This window comes from Gouania willdenowi, chromosome 7 (assembly GCF_900634775.1).
Source record: "Gouania willdenowi chromosome 7, fGouWil2.1, whole genome shotgun sequence".
NCBI lineage: Eukaryota > Metazoa > Chordata > Actinopteri > Blenniiformes > Gobiesocidae > Gouania > Gouania willdenowi.
In genome coordinates this window covers 16,330,754-16,354,180 of record NC_041050.1, presented here as the reverse complement: position 1 = coordinate 16,354,180, position 23,427 = coordinate 16,330,754, and the positions used below count along the sequence as shown (strand labels likewise).

Genomic DNA, 23,427 nt, shown 5'->3' with positions numbered 1-23,427 from the left:
CAATCAAATTTAATTTATTTTTCAACGAAAAATAAACTGCCCAAACAGTTCAATAACTCTTAAGACATTGTTTTGTTTCTTTTTTTTTTTTTAATAATTTTTAATTCCTTTAGAATTATCAGAATTGTAAGACAGATTATCCCACATATTTTCCTTTTATTGGAAACCATCTTTAGTGATGGTTTTAGTAACAGTTCAACAACTCTTAAGACATTTTTTTCGTTTCTTTTTTTTTTTAATAATTTTGAATTCCTTTAGAATTATCAGAATTGTACGACAAATTATCCCACATATTTTCCTTTTATTGGAAACCATCTTTAGTGATTACCAGGACAGCAATCAAATTTAATTTATTTTTCAACACCATTTACTTGAAAGAAACACTACAGTGCTCAATCTGAACTCACCATCAACACTAAAAGAATTGCATTAACATGAAAAGAAGCCCTGTATTTCACAGGGCATCAAAAAATTGGATCATACTCTTATTGTTCCTCTCCACGGAAATCTTTAGTAAAAGGCGAAAGATTTGTACGATATGAAGAGAAACAAGAGTGGTATAGCTAGAAGACAGACAAGTGTTAGGGGGCCTTTCTTGGAACAATTTGCCTCTATCATGGTATCCAGAAAGTAGTGGCTCCAAAAGTCAGGGCAAGCAAATTCCAATGACAGCGGAAACAGTTAAACAACTCCAAAGACATTGTTTCGTTTCTTTTTTTTTTTTTAAATAATTTTTAATTCCTTTAGAATTATCAGAATTGTACGACAAATTATCCCACATATTTTCCTTTTAATAGACACCATCTTTAGTGATTACCAGGACAGCAATCAAATTTAATTTATTTTTCAACGAAAAATAAACTGCCGAAACAGTTCAACAACTCCTAAGACATTGTTTCGTTTCTTTTTTTTTTTTTTAATAATTTTTAATTCCTTTAGAATTATCAGATTTGTATGACAGATTATCCCACATATTTTCCTTTTATTGGAAACCATCTTTCAATTTAAATCGAATCGGCACCCAAGAATCAGGATCAAAATCAAATCATTACAAAAGGTTATCGTCCCAGCCCAGAAACATCAATATTTTACTCTTCCAGTCATTTTTAACCCTCTATGGCTTAGGTGTTTTTGTTGTTTTTTTTCCCCATTGTATTTGATTTTACCTTTATATTTTATATAAGGAAACCTATAAACCTTGCATGTTTGGTATCATTTTTTTCAGGAAAGCCTCCCAAATATGAATGTGAAGCATTTTCTTTCATATGGCATACTGTATGAACACAGTGAATCTAAAACCACTATAAAAACTAAAATTCAGAGTGGGAAAAAGTTTGGTTTTTTTTTACTATAAAAGTCGTCAACATTTTTAACTAATCATTTTCATTGCTTGTATAGTAAATCTAAACTATATATTTCAAAAACGTATATATAGATGAATCAAAAAACAGTTATATATAGCTATTTACAGTGAAATGCAAGCAATGTCTCAGGTGATTTTGTACAACTATTTACAAAAAAGCATGAATCACAAATACAGGGAAAGGCAAATTATTTGTGCCTGATTGTGTTGATATAAAACAATAAACAAATATACTAGTCACTACACTACACTCCAATCTCACTCACTACACACTAACTAAACAGTTAAATCACAGTAATAATCACTATTATCTCAAATCTCTCAACTCACCCTCTTTTTCTCCGTCTCTGTTTACCTGTCGCTTGAAAACAAAAATCCCGCTATATGTGGACGTTATGATTGGACAATGGCTTTCTTCTTCTCAACCAACAGGAAACAGCAATAATGTGAGGTTTCAGTGTTGTTCGAACTTGCTGCACAACACTTTCGCTTTCGTTTTAGAAGCGCTCTGCAGCGGTCTTCCTGCACTGAAAGCTCGAGAAAATGTCACAAAAAAAACACACGAACATTTCCCTCATAACTCCACATCTATTTGGCCTATCAACATGATTTGGTTTGGTTTGTAGTTTAACATCCGCACTTTCGACACGGGTTGAAACGGCTTTTTAAAACAATCATGTGATCAGGACGCGCCGGTGGGTCCGTTGGCCCCAGAAGGTTAATGCCTGATGGCTGAAAAATAATAGTTTTTTTACATAATGCTTGGCTCTCTGATGAGGTTACCTTGGCAAGTCCAGCCAGCAGCTCCAGCGCAGCGAGTGAGATGCTCATGTCCTGTCTCCATTGGGAATTAAGCCTCTGTGTGACCAGATGGATGCTGCGCACCAGCAGGCCCGCCGCTGTATCTGGAAGAGCTAGGAACATAAGACACCCCGAAATACCAAACACCGCAAAGAACAAAGCAAAGTAGGGTTAAAGTTTTGAAACCAAATATTTAGTTAATAATTAAAAATAATGATGCATATGTTTTAGAAATGAAATGTTAGATTGCTAATTGTTAAACTGCTCAGGAAAAAAATGGAGTTGTGTCAATTAAGAAGCATATTTCAGATTTAGAAAGAACATTTTTTAAAATCTTTAACCATTTATCAAGCAAACTTAATACATAATGTCTGAGCACAAATGGGTGAGAATTAAAACAGATAATTCCCACAGCCAGCTTTGTTATGGCTGAAAAGTACCCTCAATTTAATCAACCATGAGGCGTATGCATCAAAATAACTAAAATAGTAATAACGCCTCAAATCAAAATAGGTAACAAACAAGACAAAGTTTGATCCAACATTAAACAATATTTTGGCCGAGAATTGAACCATACACAGCAGCAAAGCATTTGTGACATTAGAAGAAAGGTAAAGTTCCAGTGTAGAGCTTTTCCAATAACATGAACAACTTTGGTCCAGTCACAGATGTGAATGGGAGACGTGTGTTCACAGAAAGACACTATTCAACCAAATCATTGAGCACTCCTTGATGAATGAAGATGTAAAAACTACATTATTTACATAACTCCAGTTCTATTAGTAATATGAGTGAGATGTCTTACTATGGGATGCACACTGTCTGCAGCTCTCAGAAGCATTATCTCAATCTGCTAATCCTGATTGGCTGGTGAAACGTGTCATTCAAAATAAGCACCTCTTCTCACTTGCCCAAGCAAGAAGGGTTGTCCGGTGAGACATCTCACTCATAGAACCGGGGTTATGTAAATAAAGTTCTTTTCACAATATGTCATGAGAGTTCTCAATATGGGATGTGGTAGCTCCCGTATTGCCTCTACAGCCCGTGTGAGGCCACCCACAGCTGGAATTCCCTCATGTGGAGGCGTCCAAGGGAAATTATGAGTATGGCAAATGCTATAACCCGAGTAACCGAAGACATAATCTGAACTGAACGAAACTGCCCGGTCGAAACAGCGCAAGGCATGCCCTGAACGCTTTCACCCGCTCCCCCGAGAGGCACGCCGTGAAAGACAAAGTGCAGGGACAGTACGAGGAAGACTATTCTAGGGACTACATGCTCTTTTCTGCGTTTATCACAAAACCTATATCGGATAGGTTACACAATAGGATATGCGCTGTGGCCTCCGTCTTCGATTGTGGGAAAAGCAGCCAATTGTCCAGAGCTCGGCCGCTACGTAAGCCATTCCAGACAGGTTCGACTGGAGACTGTTTTGGTCGACAAACTTGGTCTCCGGCGGGACACCGCAGACAGCCGCGGTCCCTGGCTTTTTCATCGTCTCGCAGTCGAGGGATGAGGCACTGGCCACCGGAGTCCTGCTGATGAAGGGACGGTCCTTCCATGAGCACGCCACCTCAACCAGTAGCTTAAGGAAGACAGGAAGATGTTGTCTCATCGTACCCCTGGATGTGGGAAGTCTCTTCCCCTCATCCAGGAATCTGGTGGTCTCTGTTACGACGGCAGGCCACGGGATGGCCATCCGCGCCGCAGCGCGTTTGTACACATCAACCATATCTGGACTTGGGAAAGGGGAGGCTGGTGTGCTTCGCCCATCCTCCTCCCGAGAGGCTGCAGGCAGTGCCGCCCGGGCTGGAGTGATGAAGGCATCATCCTCCTCTGCCTCTCCCGACACGAGGAGGTCATAGGAGGGGCCGTCATCATCCCCGCAGTCTAACACGAGGACGTCCTCCTTGTGTGGGGAGATAGTGGCCAGGTCGAGCTGGGAGCCCCAGCTGAAGTTGTGTGCCGCCGTGGTATCTGTGAGGGTCCCCATCTCTTCTCCCGCTGCAACGGCCACGCCGTGAGGGGGGAGATAGGGGTCCTGCTCGGGCAGGCTAGTTGGCTAGTCTTCTGCGGAGGCTTTTGACTGAACGCCGCACAGTGCCGACAGGAACCGGGGACATCGACAGCTAGCTGGGCATGTTCTAGCCTGAGGCAGCTCGCGCAGACCTGGTATGAGTCATACCTTGAGATTTTATTGCCACATTGGCAGAGACGTGCCTCAGAGCCTCCGGTGTGAGCCTCCATTCCTGGTGCTGGCGCAGGCAGGGAGAAGAGGTGGTTAGCTTGGCGCTACCACATGGCGGCTAGCTGGTATGCTAGCCGAGGTGTGGGCCAACATGAGCCGGACTGTCGAGAGATGTCGAGGGCAGCGTTGGAGCCGAGCTGTCAGCTGGTGTGCCAAAGTCTGGGAGCTCGACAGCTGTGGTGTGGCATCAAGTGTGGAGCTGGGTCGTTCACTGGTGTGGGAACGCCCGAGCACGAGGCGTGGTGAAATATCTTAGACAGCGCTGGTTGATCTGGTGTGATCAAGTAAAAAGCTAGTGTATTCAAATCTTATCAGCGCCCGGCGACGGAGGCTAAAAAAGATCCATCTGTGGACAGTTGAGCTGGTAGAAAGATAAGCTTTAGAGTGAGAAGAGGTGTTTGAATGACGTGCTGCCGTCCGCCTCCTCCTCTTATAGGAAGTAGGTGTGTCTCTGGCGGACGAATACGTTTCACCAGCCAATCAGGATTGGCAGATTGAGATAATGCTTCTAAGGGCTGCAGACAGAGTGTGCATCCCAAAGTGAGACATCTCACAAGATATTATGAAATAGAACTTTAATATGGGGATGTTGTGGTGCATGTAATGACACGTTAACTTGGTTGGGGTGTTTATTAAATTTTAGCGGTAAACACACGTTTTCCACTCACCTCTAGTAAAAGGAGACTGCAAACAACACACGGAAATTTCAAAATAAATATTCAGAAAGTTGTAAACTGCATTGTTAAAGAGCACATGACACCAGTTTTGACAACTTGTGTTTATAACACCATCTTATTCTGAGAAAAATTATGCTGACATCCATCCAGTAATGAAAGTGTTAAACAATGCACAGTTTGACCATAGTCTTTACTTATTATCGTTATTTTCACTTCTGCCAATTGCGCTGCTGAAATCCAGATTATGATTTCTGGAGAAGTTCACTTTGAAAATGGTTCCCTTCAATTTCAGATAAATCCAAGTCTGAGTTGCAGACATTTTGCTTGAAGAATTCATTCAGCCTTATCTCTTTAATAAATCAAGGAAGTTCTGCGTGCGTGCGTTTGTGGAGCGAATTTCACCCCGACACGGTGTCTGTCCGACCTGAAACTTTTTTGACTGCCCGAACATAGGTTGAGTGTGTGCATGCATTATTTTGGACTTATTTGGTGTTGCAGAACGTTTATTTTAATTTTATTTTGCCCGGACGGCACATTCATGTTTACCCAGAAGTGAAACCTATTCAGCTTTTGACCTCAGTGTGAGGGGGCACTACTGCCCCAATCCGTTCATTTACAACCTCTAATTATCAGTAGAAGACCCTCTTCCAGTCCACAACAGGTCAATATTAAAAATGTTTTTGTACAGCTAAAAGTTATTTATTTAAGTGTGTTGCAAAACGTTTATTACGGCTCCCACTTTCTATAGTGTCACAGTACTTCCAGGTCCGGTTTTTTTTTTTATCTCAAGTCTCACGCAACCTGTGAATGAGTATGTGCACGCACGTGGCTGATGAGCGTGTGTGTGAGAGAGAACCCACGGAGAAGATGGAGAGAGTCCCACACGGCAACCAGGAGGACAGGTAGCGAGTCTTACACACACACACACATCTCAAAACAGGCCCTCACCACACATAAGGTATTTATCATAAAATATATATTAAATGAGTAAAATAAAATAAAAAACTAAACAATATTTATACAAAAGGTACACAAAAACAACAGAAATGCACAAAAATATATAAAAAGGCTCCAAAAACACAAAATGACTCCAAAAAACATATATTACAGAAAAATACACCAAATGACAACAAAAATATGAAAATGAGTCAAAATACACAAAATTAAATATTTATACAAAAAATACTAGAGGTGTCCCGATGCGATTAGCCTGAAAACAAATATCGGATTCAAATTTCCAGATTATTATTATTTTTGTTTAACTGTAGAATACTGTAGATATTATGTTGAAGGTAAAAATGATGGAACCAATTGGTTAATAATAAATGGGTCAGTTTTGATCATGCATGTATGCATGATTCATGCTGATATCGGATCAATATCGGTATCGGCTGATACCCATGGCTGCAATATCTGTATCATATCGGAAATGAAAAAGTTGTATCGGGACATCCCTAAAAAATACACAAAATGACAACAACAATGCACAAAACTACACTAAAAAAAATATACAAAAATACCTCAAATGACTTCAGACTTACACTACAATGGCAAAAAAAAACAATAATTACACAAAAAAATGCACAAAAAGACAACAGAAAGATACAAAAATACACATAAAGACTCTAAAAAAATACATTACAGAAAAATACACCAAACAAAAAAATTATAAAAATGAACACATTTATCATGTCCATGTTCCATAGAATGAAACCAGGGAACTCACACACGCTATTTTACTTTGCACCCGCAAATATACCCCTTTATAACACTACAGACTTGTACATCCAACCTTCAAACACATACTCATTTGACCATAATTGCCAACTCTGCTTAAGCTCCCACTATATGAATATATACTTCCGATGGGCACTATACTAGCTGATATGAACTCGAGGACGAATACCGACTTCAGTCTCCTCAGTAATTTCTTCAGGTGCTTGGCAAGGATTCACCCTGAACAGGGCACCAGTCCATCACAGGGAAACATACACAATTAACCACTCACACTCCCATTCACTCCTACGGGCAATTTCGATAATAATTAGGGGTGTCCGGATCCGATATTAATGTGAGATATCAGTCCGATATCAGCCAGAAAACAAATATTGGATTTTATCGGACTGCATCTAAAATCTTGGATATAAGCGCTCCGATAAATTTTTGCTGTTTTTGTCCCCACCCTCAGTTGTTCCTACAATATACTGACAGTAAAAAATAACTGAAGTGAACTTGAGTTGTTGACTATTGTTCTCTGTTTGAGTAACATTAATTGATCAAGCCTTTTCAAACATTCCACACAACAAAATAAGTAATATAAGTATGCATGATTCGTGCTGATATTGTGTCTGATTGATATGGGTCAATATTCAAGGCTGCAATATTGATATCGTATCAGAAGTGAAAAAGTTGTATCAGGACATCTCTTATAATAGTGATAATGATGATTCTATCCAACTCTGTAGGTGTCGTCAGTGTGAGCTCAGCTCTCCGGTGAGGGTGGAAGAACGCACTATTTAGGATGTGTTCTAACATTTAGCATCAACATGAGTTTTAGTGTCATGTGTCCTTTAAATATTGCAAGAGGCCAGTAATGGATAAATCTGTTTTATTTTGTTTATCATGGAAACTTATTTCTGAACAACTTCACTGAACAAATGAAGTTTGAAAACATGAAAAACTTAGATACAATTTGGTGCAACTATGTTCTAAAGATGGCAAAAACATAATAGCATGAATAGAGTACTGGAAAAAGATTAAATTTACATTGCGTAAAAATCACTAAAATAGTGGAGTGTTGTTTCTTTAAAGTGTTAACACGTGTTTACTAATGTTCAGATTGTATGTTCTCTCTTTTGACCTTGAATAAAAGTGGTGAGAGATTTAGACTGCCTAAGATCATGCAGGGCTGAATACATCAACTGTCACGTAAGTCACATTCTAGCTTATATTGTCATTACTTGTTAGCAATCAATTTGATATTCCCACATTTTGAAATTGGAGTTTAGAAAATAAATATCACTCATTGCCTTTGACCCAATTGTGTCTTGCATCAGCTTAACATGATCAAATCTCTGAAAAGGTAATACAGACACAGCAAACAGCTCAGACACAAACTGAAGAATGCTATATCACATACAAAGGCATTTTACCCAAACTTCCTTTACTCTGCATACCGCTTTAATCAGGTAAGCTATAAAGAACATGTGACAATTCAGTATGAAGCATGATTTAATAAATATATAAGCCAATCACAGCATGCAAAAGCCATGCTAATTGGTAAGGACAATTGGGAGCAGAATATTATGGCTTTAAATTATAAAACTTGTAGATAAATGCATGTCCTACCATAGTCCCGAAGCAGTGCCTGTGCAGGACGCTCCGACTCAGGGCTGGTAGCTTCTGTGCTGTTTCCACTGTTAAAGCTGATGCCACTGTTTGAGCGGCTGTGACTTTGGGTCCTCATAGAGGTTTGACTTCCATCAATATTCCCCTGAAACAATAAAAATAAACAAATACAAAAAAACAAATTATGACATCCTGTGCTGATTCAGGCACAATACATAGTTTCAATAGAAGTAATGTGGATCTAACCGTTTCAGTCTGTGCTCCTATAGATTCCAACAACGCCGAGTCTTGGACAATATTTAGCATTGCACCTGAAAGGGAGAAACAAATAATATTAAAAAAGAAAACATTTTCCCACAACTCAATAAGGTACTGACAGTATAGCACTTTACAAGGTGAGTATGTACCCAGTATGAGTTGTGTGTTGGTGGGATCAGTTTCAGTTTGCAGTGCACCTATGAGGACATTGACCAGGCGTAGTTTTAGTGACAAAAATGACACCGGCTGGTCGTGAGGTAATCCATTTTCCTCGTTGAACTTTCCTTCTAACAGGACCTAAAGCAGACCACAAGTACAATCATTGACTGAAGTGGAAACAAAATCCCTTTAGCCTTTTTGGAGTAGAATAAGGCATCCTCTATAAAACATTTAATTCACTTAGAGAAGCTGTGAGTTACAGATCTAGTATTGTATATAAATGTAGTGTTTTAAAAATGTGTAAAGAAAAAAACGGGGCCCAAAATACAAGAGGAAATCAGTGCATCGATTATGCAATACTGTAGCACTGTGATGATGAAAAAAATTAAACGTTACCTCAGATTTGATGTTGCCAAAGTGATGTGGCAGAGGCAGCATGGCAAGGAGGATATTAATGGAGGCTCTCCTCAGGTCAGTGGGATTGACATACATTTTAAACTTTGATAGCTCCCTGTAAAACAAAGTTGAGAAAACTTGATATCAAATGACAACAAATACTTAAACAGAAGTCTGAGGAAGAGAGAAGGAAGACTGACAGTTGGCAGTCAAAAAATATCAGGAGATCAAAAAAATTTTTAAAAGTACATTTCCGGAAAAAAGTTGTCTGGATAAATGAAACCATAACATATTATAAACATAATTTAAAAATACCACAAATGACAGTTGTCTTCCAAGTTATATCAACTTCTCATAATCATAGGAGTGATCAACAACAAGTAAAGTACCAATCATACCGGTCTGGCACAATAGTCTCCAGTGCAGCGATGAAGTAAGGCACCACAACGTTGATGCCCTTCAGGTCAGTACAGAAGAGGGAAGAAGAGTTGAGGATGATTGAAGCCAGAACCGGTCGACAAATAAAATCAGATATCTGCAGACCCTGGATTAGGACCATGTAGAACCTGCACAAGAAACACAAGGTACAATATCAAGCAAATTTACCTTCAGCTATCATAGATTTTAAACACAACAGTAGACTCCCTGTTGAAAACACTTAAAACTTGTTTTCACCCAAAAAAAAAAAAAAACAGCACTAAACAATAATTTCAAAATGTACACCAAGAGAGACACACACAAAAGTGTAAATAACGCCACCTTCGGCCAAACATGGCTGCTCCCCATGGATTGATTTATAAGGTATAAAATCCTTTATTTATGTTTTTTTTTTTTTAAATAACAAAAATAAAGCTGAATTTATTTTCTTTATTAGCAATTCATTATATACATTTTATGTTATATCCATCACCAAACCCTTTAAAGTTCACAACAGGTATCCTTAAAAATTCCACCAATTAGAAAAATGGGGCACATTTAAGGATAAAGTGAGTTAATAATTGGTTTATTAGCTCTTGGGCATACTATTTATCGAAGCAGTTTAGATCATGAACTCTTAAAAATCAGACCACTCCCTCACAGCACTCAAAATTTTAAATATGCATGGACGATATATTTAAAACCAACCCTTCACAAAAAACACATATTACCCTTATCACTAAAATACCTGGACAGGTAGACAGGTAGAATGTCTTCTCCCGTTTTCTTGCTACAGAAGATCCGACAGAGTGTCCCACAGGCCTCGGCTCTGCCAGCCTCGTAGCTCTCTGGGAACTCATTTGCATCGAACAAAGGGTTGGATACCATGGAGTCGGTAGACATTTGGGAACCTTTCCTTCTCAGCTCCAGTCCCACCTGAGTCGCAATCGCTGTAACATAGGGAAAAGAAAAATAATGAAAGCACCCTGAATTGGATTGTGAACGTCATTCATGCATGAAAGAGAAACAAGCAAACACAACATATTCCTTTTTAATGCAAACTTTAACAGAAAACATAAAAAAATTGAACACAAGTACAACATGAAGCAGACTATAAATTACTCAATAGAGAAACCAAAATGCAAAACATACACAACACACACGCATGTATAACAGCATTCACTAAAAGGAAACTCTGACACAAAGACTTTGCTATACGTTCTACCTCTCAGTGTAATGTGCTGCTACTGCAAAGTATCAGTCATCATAGCTGAAAGCTCACAAAGCAGAATCCTTGTGTCAGCTCCCTCCATGTTGCACAAATACTCTCAGGGTACATTCACTTCATGCACAGACTCGACCAAAGAAATTCAACACAAATGAATTAAGAGCAAAAAAGAGAACCAATTTAAAGGAAAAAACAACAGTCCATTCAACAAGAGGATCAGAAACCAAAAATGAATGATTAGCATGACTCAAGTGCAAAAGAATCTGAGAATGATGTGGAATTGTCAGAAACTGACAACGGTATGGTGGGAACAAGTGGTAAGTCGGTGAATACCATTCATAACCTTTGGAATAACGCTGAAAGGACTGTGATGTCACTTTTATATGTATGACAAGGAGTGTGAATAGGTAATAAAACATGAAGAAAAAAAATATGGTGACAATGGTGATGATAATAAAGAACTCAACTAAAAAGCAGGTAAATCTTTCAAGAAACGCAAATCATGTGAGGAAAACAAAGCTGCCGTTCCTACTTACAAGATTTATAAGAAAGAAGAATTTGGATAAAAGAGGCTGCAAGATAACAGAAATAGTGGAGAGAGAGAAAAAAAAATTATAGCAGATCTAATATTTGGGGATGAATTCATTTCAAGCATGAATTGTTTTTTGTTGGCCTCAGTATAAAATCTGAGACTCAACTCTTACGTAGTTAGACAGAAGTAGACACAAGCAGGACACAATACCAATAACAGAAAAATAAATGACAAGCCAAATCTCATTTAAGAGACTAAAAACTATGTGACATCAGCGTGATGATTGTAGTCTGTATGGAGATTTAATAGAGTGAAACGTCAACAAATGATTATAATTCAATGGCAACACCAGGCCACTTCTAGCCAAGCCCTCCGCACAGAGAAAAAGGACAGACTTTCAGAGACAATGTAAAACAGAAAAGATACTCCAACTACAAACAGTAAAAGGAAAAAATAAAAAATAAAAAATAATCAACAAAAAACACACAACAAACACCAAAAAAACTGACAAACGGCCAGAGGAAACACCCACCTGTACATGCATTATCAGATAAAAAGCTATGGTCATCATTGAGCTTCTTACCAGTCATGCTGGGGTCTCGGCTCAGACCACTGTGGAGCTTACAGTGAACCAGAGCAGCGTCAAAGAGCCACTGGCCAAACAGGTTGAGGATGCTGTTGACCTTTGGCCGTGCTGGGGCCGGCAGGGGCCGCGACTCCCAACTGGTCTGGTTTGGGCTGGAGAGCATAGTCGGAGAGGATGAAGGTTGCTGCTGCTGCTGTTGCTGCTGCTGGGATGCTTTGGTTGGTTGGCTGCCACCGCCCTGCAGGGGTGGTGCAGGATGACACACAAGTCATTTACTTAACAAATCATTGGTTTAAAAACTTACGCAACTCCTTTAACTAAGAACAAACAAAAGAAAAGACACACTGGAAAAAAATTGTTTTTTTCCTTTCTCATTGTTAAAAACTTTATAGTAATGTTTAGGTCAATATGATATGTACAAAATGTTAGATATGCAAGAATTAACAATTGGTCAAAATGTCAAGGATCAAACAAAAAGGATATATGAAGTGAAAATAATATGAATTTCAAATGATGAAACTAAAGCAAATGGTCTTTTTCCTTCTTTTTAAACAAAAATAGTTGAAAGATAAACAAAAAGTCAAAATGTCAACGATAAAAATCAAGTAATTGAGAACGGACATAAACACAGCTTCCAGATTTTAATTTTATTTGAAGCTTTAACAGTACCTTTTATTGATTGACACCATTGTAAAAATATTAAATACACCCAAGCGACCAACTGTTTTTTCTTAATGACTTTTCAAACTCGACACTTATATTTCGTTTGGTATGCATTTGTGTTCTTACCCAAATGTATTGCTGTTAATTTATTTTATTACCAAATCACTTGTTTCCTTATAGCCGCTTAAATCACACACACATTCCCATACATATGTGGTATAGATATCTATCACATGTGGCAATTGTGAACAAGATAATACCCTTATTGCATGCTATCCATTATCACAGTGTGTCTTACCGCTGAGCTTTTGCTTGTGGTTTTAGTGACCACAGCATGGCGCTGCTTGCGGCTGTGGGGTGGCGTGGTGTTTGTGGTGGAAGGAGGTGGAGACATGCTCATTCTGTTGACTGGGGTGGGGGGGGCACTGTCGGCCCTGGGCCGTGAGATACCTGTGGGCAGAAGTTTTAATGAGCTGGAATTGTCGTAGATTTTTACATCTCAGTAGAAGGAAGACTGGTGATGTGGTTTCTGATTGGCTTGAGAAAATAAGAAATATTTTCACCACCAGACAGATCATGTTTTTAGAGACATAATTATCTGAAGGCACATCTCATTTGGATTAAAAGAAAGAAAAAATATTTGCTTCAGGGTTTGTGAGTTGATTATTGATGACAACAATTGACAAGACATGCAAGACAACTGTTAGACACAGATGACAGTAATTTCTGCGCTTCCAGCTTGATTGATATTTGTGTTGGGAAGGCATCCTGTGCATGAATGAGCTGCTGATCTTCCAGTTTAGTAAGAACATCTGGGGCTCATTATTTTTGATATTTAAGACTAATAATCTAGGCTGTTAAAATCATTACACCAATAAACACACCAATCTATCAGATGCCCAATGTTATACATGGATGAGCTGATGGTGTACCATGAGAGAACAGCACTGGAGAGAAAGTGAACACCCTTTCTCGCACATCTTTCTTTTCAACAGAGACACCTACAGTATAAAGAGAAAACACACTGACACGTTTCTATTACAACTTTTTTGACAATTGCTCTTGATTTTCAATCCTGGTGCCGTTTCCTCTTAAACTAAAAAAAAAAACTTTAAATTTAGAAAAACACCTGCCAAATGTACTTGCAGAAAAAAGAAGCATTCTAAAGTTTCACAAATTCCACTGCTGATTGTTTACATTTAGGAATTCTTGCAAGGCGTCGAGGTTGGTTTTAATCAACATTACCGACGCATACAACAGATTTAATCACCTCTTTGTGACACATTGAAAACCCCTGAATATTGTTCTGTAGCAGAAGCACACCAAGAAAAAAAATTGTTAAAGGAACTATGGCAGTGTCTGTTTTAATGTGCAGGGATTTGTTTAAAAAAACGCTGATATTTAGTTTGTTTTTCAGAGTAATTACACAAAGTGGACTCACCACTGCTTTTAATGTAGTTTTTAGCAATCAAATTGGAATAGGTCACTGTACTCATGTAGAGAAAACAACTAGACACTTGTCTTAATTTATGTCACGTCACAATTTTATAGATCTATAAACCAAGGCTAAATGTGTATTCGAAAAAAAAAAAAAAACAACCACCACCAGATACTTAAAGCCTAAAAATTGATTTGGGCATTCCTTCCTACATTTAACAGACATATCGTTATTAGGTTGAAATGCATACTCTTGTTTCAGTAGAAATATTGACATCGTTCACCTTTAATCAAGACAAAGACGGTGTTTGGGGGCCGTAAATATGACATCCTTAACTTTGGCCCCTTTATCTTTAAGCAACAAGGAGTTAAAAGCACTCATGCCAAGTGTTGCCAGATGTCACTGACTATGTCTAATCCTAAAACTGAAATGTAGATGACCTGCAATAAAACAGTGGATAGGTGGTGTTTAAAATGTAGTGTAGTGTTTACATTATCTGTACTGTTAAATTTCCATTTGTACTTTCAGGTTCACGTTGAGATACGTCATCTTTAACTCAGTGTAATCTTACCCAGGAAGGCATCTACAAGGCAGCTGACGCCCCTCATGGCCCTGAAGAAGATCTGGGGTAGCTGCTTTAAACATGGATGTAAAACCACCTCATGGGGAATGCCACTCGAGTTGAGAAACTGTTCTTGAAACTTTGGAGTGGTGCTCACAATGGCTGGGTTGCTCAGATCCACTGGGTTACTTAAAACCAACAGAAGCAGATGCCATAATACATTTACTATTTTATAAAGACACATAAGCAATGAAAGTAAGAAAAAAGTGGGGAATTTACAACATACAACAATCTTTAAAATATACCACGTGTACACATTGAGCTTCAAAATCTCTATAAACAGTGACCCTCATTTATCAACCTTGCATGAAAGCAGGTGCAAATTTGAGTGCACATTAGGTCGCACGACAGATGTGATTTATGAAACATTCGTATCTAACCAATCCTAGCATACAACAGATAAATGTGGTGGCTGAATTCGATCGTCATTAACATGTTACGCCCTTAAATATTCCTGGTATGGCAGCCCCGCCCATTGGGGTCAAACAAACACCGACAAGAAAAGAAACTGAGGATCAGCTACCAAGCAGTTACTGTCTGCCCCCTCGTGTGTGCTACGAACAACTTCACAGCAGAGATCCTGGAGAGACACATAGAAATATGCCATTTATATTAACCTCAGTCTAAATTCTGTTCTTTCGTATGTTCTTTATGCTTTTAGCCAATTTCACCTATACAATCAATCATATCACTGATTAATAACTGCAGGGCACATGCAAAATTTTAAGGTACACTTTACATTTTAAAAGCAGGAATGAGGTCCTATTTTCTCCAAACAGTCCACAATGAAGGCTGTGCTAAACACGATTCCTGAGTTTTGGCTCCACAGGCAGCGCTGACCCATCAAAAGGCGCTGCATTTACCAATACGATGTAGGGGAAAAACTGATCAGGTTAAAAATTATGTCACACACTTTCTCTGGGATATACACAGCAGCGTTCTCCCAGTCCAAGACAGAGCAGAAGCAGTGCTGTACTCCCGTGTGCGCACTGGTTGAACGCTCCTGCTCGGACGGTAGCAGGGTTAACCAGCGGGGTTATATGGTTTTCCGTGGAAAGATAACTAAAAAAGTGGTATCAATAATAATTCCTTTTAATAATCAATTTTGATCTGTCCTGAATGCGTGTCTATTTATGCATAAATGACGATGATGAGGTTTATATAATATTTTATTTAGAGACTGATTTGGCTGTGCTGCATCACAAATCCACAAACTCAGATTTGCATACACAAGGTCAGACCTGACGTGAGATCTGATTGTAGCGTACGCTCACATCAAAATTTATAAATACCAAAGCTTGTGTGAATATGGTCGTACACCCATCGTACACTCAGATCTGAGGATACAAACGGTTGATATATGAGGTCCAGTGTGTTTGTCTGTGTGTGTGTGGATTTAATTATATTTTACATTAAATAAGAGGACACAGCGTAAACTTCTGGGAATTTTTTACTGTGAAGACCCAAAGGTCAGGTTAAGATGTATGACTAAACTACTTTCTTACGAATGCTGTGCACGTCTGTTAATCCTAAGGTGGCTTTTAGACAGTCATCTTTCTATTTCTGGGCCCAGTGTGACTGAAAAAGGTCTCAACAAGTCCTCTTACAACCCATAATATACAACCACCCATTAAACAGATGCAATAGTAAAAGGTATATTTTACTTGCAAGTGATGACAATACAACAAACAGGTGTATGGCAATCTTTTTTTACCTGAGCATGTGAAGGAAGCGGTACCAAGTCTGTGCCACACAGTCATTGTCCATTTCTAAAGGAATTAAAATGGCATCTTCATCTGGAACTTTGAAAGGAGGGAAGGCTGGTCCATGGCTGAATCGCAAAAGTCTGAATGAAAAAAAGAAAAAATTGCGATACCTCCACAACAACATCCTTTTCCTAATTCTGCACTTTTGACTACTCTTTAGCTATTCCTATGAATCACACCTGTAACTCAATTATAAAATAAAATGTTTAATTTTAAATGTCAATTGACAGTAATAATAAATTAGTTTATTGTACATGTGAATACTGTAGATGGAGCAGTACATTTCTTCTTATGATCAGTGATATTTGTAAAGAACTTGTGGTTTCTGACAAACATATTTTAATCCCACTCAACCAACTTGTGAGAATAATTTCACATACTGAATTATGTCAAACCTGGAAGTTAGAGCACAGACCACTCTGCTCCACTGCTCCACAACAGGAGGATGATGTCTCCAGTTAGCCAGCATCTCCCTGGCTGTTTTCCAGTAAGGCGGCGTTGGGAAGCAGCGAGCACATGCCAGAAGCCACACCTCAAACAGCACTGCCATCAGTTTTTCTGCCAGTTTCTCTGCTACACCCACTAAAGGAGGGGACGTGTTTTTCGGGAAATTATTAATGACCAATAGAGGTGTCCCAAAATATCGATACGATATATCACAATATCTCGTCTTGCGGTACGTTATCGATACACTGGCGCCGAATATTGATTTTTTTTCATCCTTTTTACACAATTTAAGTACTAAGCACGAGTTATATATTCTCAGGTTTTCAAGTTTACAAAGAACAAATTGATTAGTACTAGCACTGAAATGTATGTTCAGTCTGCAGTGTAGGTTTAAGTTGAACTTTACACATGGTGGTAAGTATCAGTTAAAATGTGTGCCCAGGTTTTCATAGAACACCCAGTTGTTTAGATTATAATGCACTGACTTAAATGTTTATTTTTCATTAGCAGTAACATTTTCCAGTTTTTATAAAACAAGTTCATTCTGCTACTTAAGCAGCACTGATGTGTGTCCATGTTTGAAAAGGAGTTGATAATACTAGCACTGTGTGTCCTTTCTGGATTCATTTAGTTTTTAATGATTTAAAGTTCATTGGCACAAACACCATTAACAACATTTTGGTGAAGCATTATTTTGTATCAGTCTTCCCTTAAAGACTTAAACATAACACAAGGACATTGGACTAGTTGTGGTCAGTGTGTTATAGACGAGCCACTGTGCAGTATACACTTGTTTTACTTGGCTGTCATTCATGTGAAATTGTTGAAAATGTTTTGTAATTCCTCTGAAAAGGATTCAGTGCAGTCAATGAATTCCAAATGTTTTCAGTGACACATATCGTAATGTATCATGAATGAAATTTTCCGTGATATATCAATTATCGCAGAATCGCTGTATCATGATAATATTGTTATCGTGGGCAAAACTATCGCGATATATCATATCGTGAGGTACCTGGCGATAGCCAGCCCGGTCATTGAGGGGAAAAAAGCAATTTTAAATTAAGGTAGGGCATACCTCCAACTGTAGGAGGTGCAAGCAACGTGTCATTGATGCGAAGCAGAAAGAGTAGCAGCACCTCCCAGGTTTCCCTCGCCATGGCGAGGGATTCCCTTGCCAGTTTCTGGACTGCAGTCAGAACCTGCTGACAAAGCCTTATGTGGTTCAGACTGTGTTGCTCAGGCCTGGAGAGAGAATGGATGGGTTTGAAGTTGCACAGAAATTTCGGGGTGAAAAGTATCCAAATGCATACATCTAAGTATTCAGAGACTTCTTGCAACATACCTTGGTACAAAGACATTGTAGAGGTGTTTAAGGATGGTCTGAACATACATATTGGGCTCTTTGACAACAGGTAGAGGCATGGAGTCTCTGGGAGACACTAGCGCCATCATCCAGTCTGTGTACACATCTACACACAACTTCACAGTGTCCCCTTCAAGGGGGAGGGTCAGACCATAGCACAGCACCTCCATGGTCCACTTCACCTGTGAGGAAAACAAAGTCCCATTAATAATTCTAATTAGTGATACAATACTCAAATTCTGAACACTCTGGTGGAGTGAGTTGTTATCACAGGAAATACTGGGAACAAGCTAAAACAAAAATGGCATCAAACTAATCACAGTACTCATTGTCTGGCAAAGAAATACAAGAAGTCATGGAAAGAATTAAGTAAATACACTTCTTTGCATCCATCTACAGGACTCCACATCCCACAATACAATGCACAAAACCTTTATGACAATGTCAACAAGAAGACAGTCAACATCCCCCACCAGATTGGTTGTCATAACTCACAACATTTTCCTAAATCTTAGAAGTTAGATGTATACATAAGAAAATATTATCACATCACAATATAAAATTTCTGTCTTAAACTGTTTCTAAGAAAAGCTGTCCCCTTTGAAGATACCTCGAACAGAGTAAAGAAAAACGGAACAAGGGCAATAACTCCGTCAAAAAATAGTTGCGCACTTCTCATTTTCGAACTCCATCAAGGTATTGACACCCTGGAGCCACACAATGAATTTGGCTTTCGTATCTTAAACGAATTTCTGAGAAAAGCTGTTCCCTTTAACTTGGACACGCGGACAAAGCTCAAACCTATATCCGCCTTCACACTTTGTGGCGGGGGATAATAAACGGAGCGTTTACAGTGGAGATCTAAATTAACTTACAAATGGCAACTTCAACCTTTTACATCTTTTTTCCTGCAAATTATCTTAGATTTGCTGATCTGAGGCCAAATAAGAGAATGTAATGTGAAAGAACTTGTTACCTAAATCTTCTGCAATGTAATGTCAAAAAGGTTTATTAACGCAATGTATTACAACCCCTGCTTTCTGTCCAAAAGCTGAAAAAACTAAATAAAATATTGACATATATATATATATATATATATATATATATATATATAATATAATGGAAAAACTCATTAGAATAGACATACAGTGGCATACCAAAGTAATCATACGACTTGAACTTTGACATTGTCATATTACAACCGCAAATAACTGTGATACAACACTGTGTCCTGCATAATGGTAAAGTGAAAGGAAAATGATACACTGTGTTCAGATTTCAACAAAAATAAAAAATAAACTGAAAAGTGTGGCGTACAAAAATATTTAGCCCCCTTAACTGTTATTTCCCAAACTGAAATCCATGCAAGTGCCTTCAGAAGTCACTTCGTTAATAAATAGAGTCCACCTGTGAGCAATCTAATCTCAGTTTAAATACAGCTGTTCTGTGCCAGCCTCAGACATTAGAGAACATTTTTTTTTGACAGAAGGCATCACAAAGACAAGGGACACAGCATTCAGGTCAGGGAGAAAGCTGTGGAGTTTAAAACAGAAATGAACTAAAAAAAACAACATATTCCAGGATTTAAACATCTCTCAAAGAACCGTGCAAAATCATAATCCGAAAATGGGCAAGGAGAGAACTAATCTGAGAAGCAGCCAGGTTCATGGTAACTCTGGAAGAGCTGCAGAGATCCACAGCTCAGGTAAGAGAATCTGTCCAGAGAGCAACTATTGGTCATGGACTCGTCAAATCAGGCCTTTATGGAAAAGTGGCAAAACGTTAAAGAAGAATGTGCTCCGGTTAGATGACACCAAATTTTCATTTTTATAAATAAATGCAAACCTTACTGTGGTGAAGAACTAACACTGCACATCACCCTGAATGCACCACTGTGAAATATAGTGGTGGCAGCATCATGCTGTAGAGATGTTAATTTAGTAGGGACAGGGAGACTGGCCAGAGTTAATGGGAAAAAGAATGCATTCAAATACAGGTAAAGACTTGAAAATGAGGCAATGGTTCACCTCAGCCCTAATGAAATGGTTTAGATCAGGGGTGTCAAACTCAATTTATCTCGGGATGCTTACAGTGCAGATGTAAGAGAGCCAGGACTGTAAAATAATAATCTCTAAATAAATAGAACCCTAAATTTATGACTTGGTGCAAAGAAGTGTCCTTTTATAAACACACGAAAATACCTGAAATTTCAACATTGTCTTAGTTAATTCACACAAGCATTACATTTGACTACTGAATTTTAATTTCATTCAACCATACAAAAAAAAAAAAAAAAACAGTGTGTTGTACCCCTATTCACTGAAACAAATAGGCCCCATGTGGCAGTTATTACTTTAATTTCTGGCAAATTCATCTGGTGGCCTGGGTTGGACCTTTTGGTGAGGAGGTTCTGGCCTACGCATGTTAGACACCCCTGGTGTTGATCAAAGCATATTCATATATTAGAATGAGGAATGCACAAAATATTGACTCGGGTGAGGTGAATGCTTTTGCACACTACACTTTTCAGTTCTATTTGAGAAAAAATCTGAACGCCGTATATCAATTTCCTTCCACTTCACTAACGTGGCTCTTTGTGTTGGCCTATCACAAAATCTTTATTAAACACATTTACATTTGTGGCTGCAAGACGAAGAAAAGTTTAGGGATATAAGTATTTCTGCAAGCCACAGTAAAAACCCATGAAAGATACATTTTACAAATCCTATTCGTAACACTTTACTATTAATGGTACTTTACAATACAAGTTGATCCTATCATTTGTCTTACTCATACTGATTTTAATGAATGCATTTTCATTTTTATGAAAATATAAAGAACGGCTAAATACCAATACCATGAAATTTAACTATTTCAGAAAGTGGCAGGTATTGAACGGTCAGCGGGTTAGGATAGAAATTATGCAAGACAAAACTTAATCGATGTTGCTTGAGCATTAAGACAAAAGATAGGCATTTACAGAAAACTAACTGTACAGTGGAAAGGCAACACCAACTTGTACGTTTGAAAAATGTTAAATTTTTTAAGTGTGTATTTATATATATATTAAAAAAGTTAAAACAAAACTGGGAAACACTGAAGCCATTTGTGCAACAATAAATGATCTTTCACTATTATAGCCACAGGTAATTCTCCAAATATACTAGAGAAGCATCTGAAAGCATTCCAGTGTGCATGTTTGATAAGATGTATGTCGATTGGCTGTGCACAAAAATCAAATATAACACCATCCTGGACCTAATCCTCACCTCCTTGTCTGTTTTCAGGATGTTCTCTGAAGCCACAGGGCTCACTGCTGTGCCCAGGGGCTTTACCACAGCATTAGCCACATCGGTGCCCACGCTGGTGGGGTAGGCGTGCAGGACACTGAGGTGACCCTGGTCACTCTGCACCACCAGCTGCAACGAGCGCCACTCCGAGTACATGCTGCTGATGTCTGGTAGACTCTACTCACACCTCCTGCCTCCACCTGTGAACACATGAGCTGGAGTAAGGTTTTCATGGTAAACCATTACCAACACTCATTCCTATCAATTATGAATATGACATAAATGCTGTTAAAAATACCTTAACTTTGTTCACCTACAAAAACAGGAACAAGACACTGTTTCAGAGAAGTGTCCTGGTGTGTTTATCTAGTGAAGGTATTTTAGTCGATTAGTTTCATTTAATGTCAAAACGGTGCAGGGTGACTACAATACGAAAACAACAACAACTTAAAACCTATCCCTAATGCAATCTCTTTGAGATGCTAGCGTACATACCACCTTTGGCAAATATTTGTTTGCACCTTGCATGGGACCGATTTCCAAAAATCCACCTCCAATGTTACAGCTATTGTGATTGTTACCGTCAACTGCCTTATCAGAATTACAGTAAGAAAAGGAATGTCTGTGTATTTGATGTTAAACACCAGCTGGCAGTGTTTTAGTGTAACAGAGGAAAGACAACACGTCAACAGTCTATTCTCTACCTCAGTCAGAGGAATCCCAACCAGGAAACGGCTTGCTAACACTAGCTAGCCCTAGCGTCAACACATCCCTCTCTCTCTTCCTACTGTTGACATTTTGCAGAATGTGCCGCTGTCTGACTTTAAGGCACAAGGAGTGTTTGTCTGATAAACACACGAGGCTAAAATTATTAATACACGACGCTAGTATCCGCTAACTTATCTCAGGCGGCGCAGAGCAGCGTTAGCCTGTTCGTTGACATTAGCTCGGCTGTCATTTGTGCTAACCGGACGCTAACCCTGCATACATGATAACAGTTTATCTTGGTTTACCTGGACCAACAGGGAGTGTAGTCATAACAGAGCTCTTAAAACAGCTGTTTCCTCCTCCGCTGTTAAACCGTAACCCCTTCTATTTTCACAATGTCGAGCCTTGGTTATTCCAGTGTGAGAAGCTAACGGGAAACATGGAGCTGCTGGTTAGCGCCCCCGAGAGTTCACTACCGGAAGTGCTATTCTGTGCACATGCGGACTGTACTCACCTGAACCAAATTTAAACCTAATGAGCAAGCTGTCAACAGCTGAAGCTTCAATTAATCAAAACATTGAATATCTATTCTGTATGATGGTTACCAGGAGTGTAGAAATATCACTCTGTAAGGATTCAGTCAAATGACAAGTTATGTTTTACATAGAATCATGCAGCACCAAATGCAGAAATCAAAGTAACGGATTATAAATACTCACATTACTGTAATTGAGTTGCTTTTATGGGTATATTTATGAATCAGTAATTTTACTTGTACTTAAGTATGATTTAATAGAAGTTAAGTAAATCCTCGCATTTCTACACCCAACCGTTACTGAGTAAATTATTATTTTTTTGTGATTCTTTTTTTTCCCGTTTCATGATTTCACATTGAATATATAATATATAATCCATATGTTATCAGGAGTGTTTGGTATGCCTATTTTTATTTTATTATTTTTTATTATTATTACAAAGTGTCTATTGATACAGAAACTATCATACATAAGCATAATGTGCCTGTGTTTTTTTTTTTTCTTCCACTGTGGCAGGATTGCCAAGTGGTCTTGGGCGCCACACTCAAGGATCCTTCCTTCCGCTTTCGTGGGTTTGA

General features: G+C 38.6%; 1 protein-coding gene and 1 non-coding gene across 5 annotated transcripts; both read right to left on the bottom strand.

Annotated features, from left to right (window-relative positions):
- Nucleotides 1–233: 233 nt before the first annotated feature.
- On the bottom strand, nt 234–22,779 carry ralgapb (Ral GTPase activating protein non-catalytic subunit beta). Of its 4 annotated transcripts, none has more exons than XM_028453271.1 (18): nt 22,619–22,779; nt 21,585–21,805; nt 18,295–18,497; nt 18,028–18,194; nt 16,898–17,084; nt 16,451–16,582; nt 14,686–14,864; nt 13,609–13,677; nt 12,975–13,126; nt 12,011–12,251; nt 11,432–11,467; nt 10,416–10,617; nt 9,649–9,816; nt 9,251–9,365; nt 8,845–8,992; nt 8,684–8,748; nt 8,438–8,582; nt 234–2,277 (listed from the first exon to the last, which is right to left on the bottom strand). In XM_028453271.1, exons 2-18 carry the CDS (start codon nt 21,759–21,761, stop codon nt 1,991–1,993), a joined length of 2,673 nt encoding a protein of 890 aa, XP_028309072.1. In that variant the 5' UTR covers nt 21,762–21,805; nt 22,619–22,779; the 3' UTR covers nt 234–1,990. The 4 variants fall into 4 exon arrangements, with proteins under 4 accessions (XP_028309072.1, XP_028309073.1, XP_028309074.1 ...); XM_028453272.1 differs by having other exon boundaries at nt 234–2,268; XM_028453273.1 differs by lacking the exon at nt 11,432–11,467.
- On the bottom strand, nt 444–558 carry LOC114467718 (U5 spliceosomal RNA). The gene has a single exon (XR_003674543.1). It is a non-coding gene; the product is annotated as a U5 spliceosomal RNA (small nuclear RNA).
- Nucleotides 22,780–23,427: the final 648 nt, after the last annotated feature.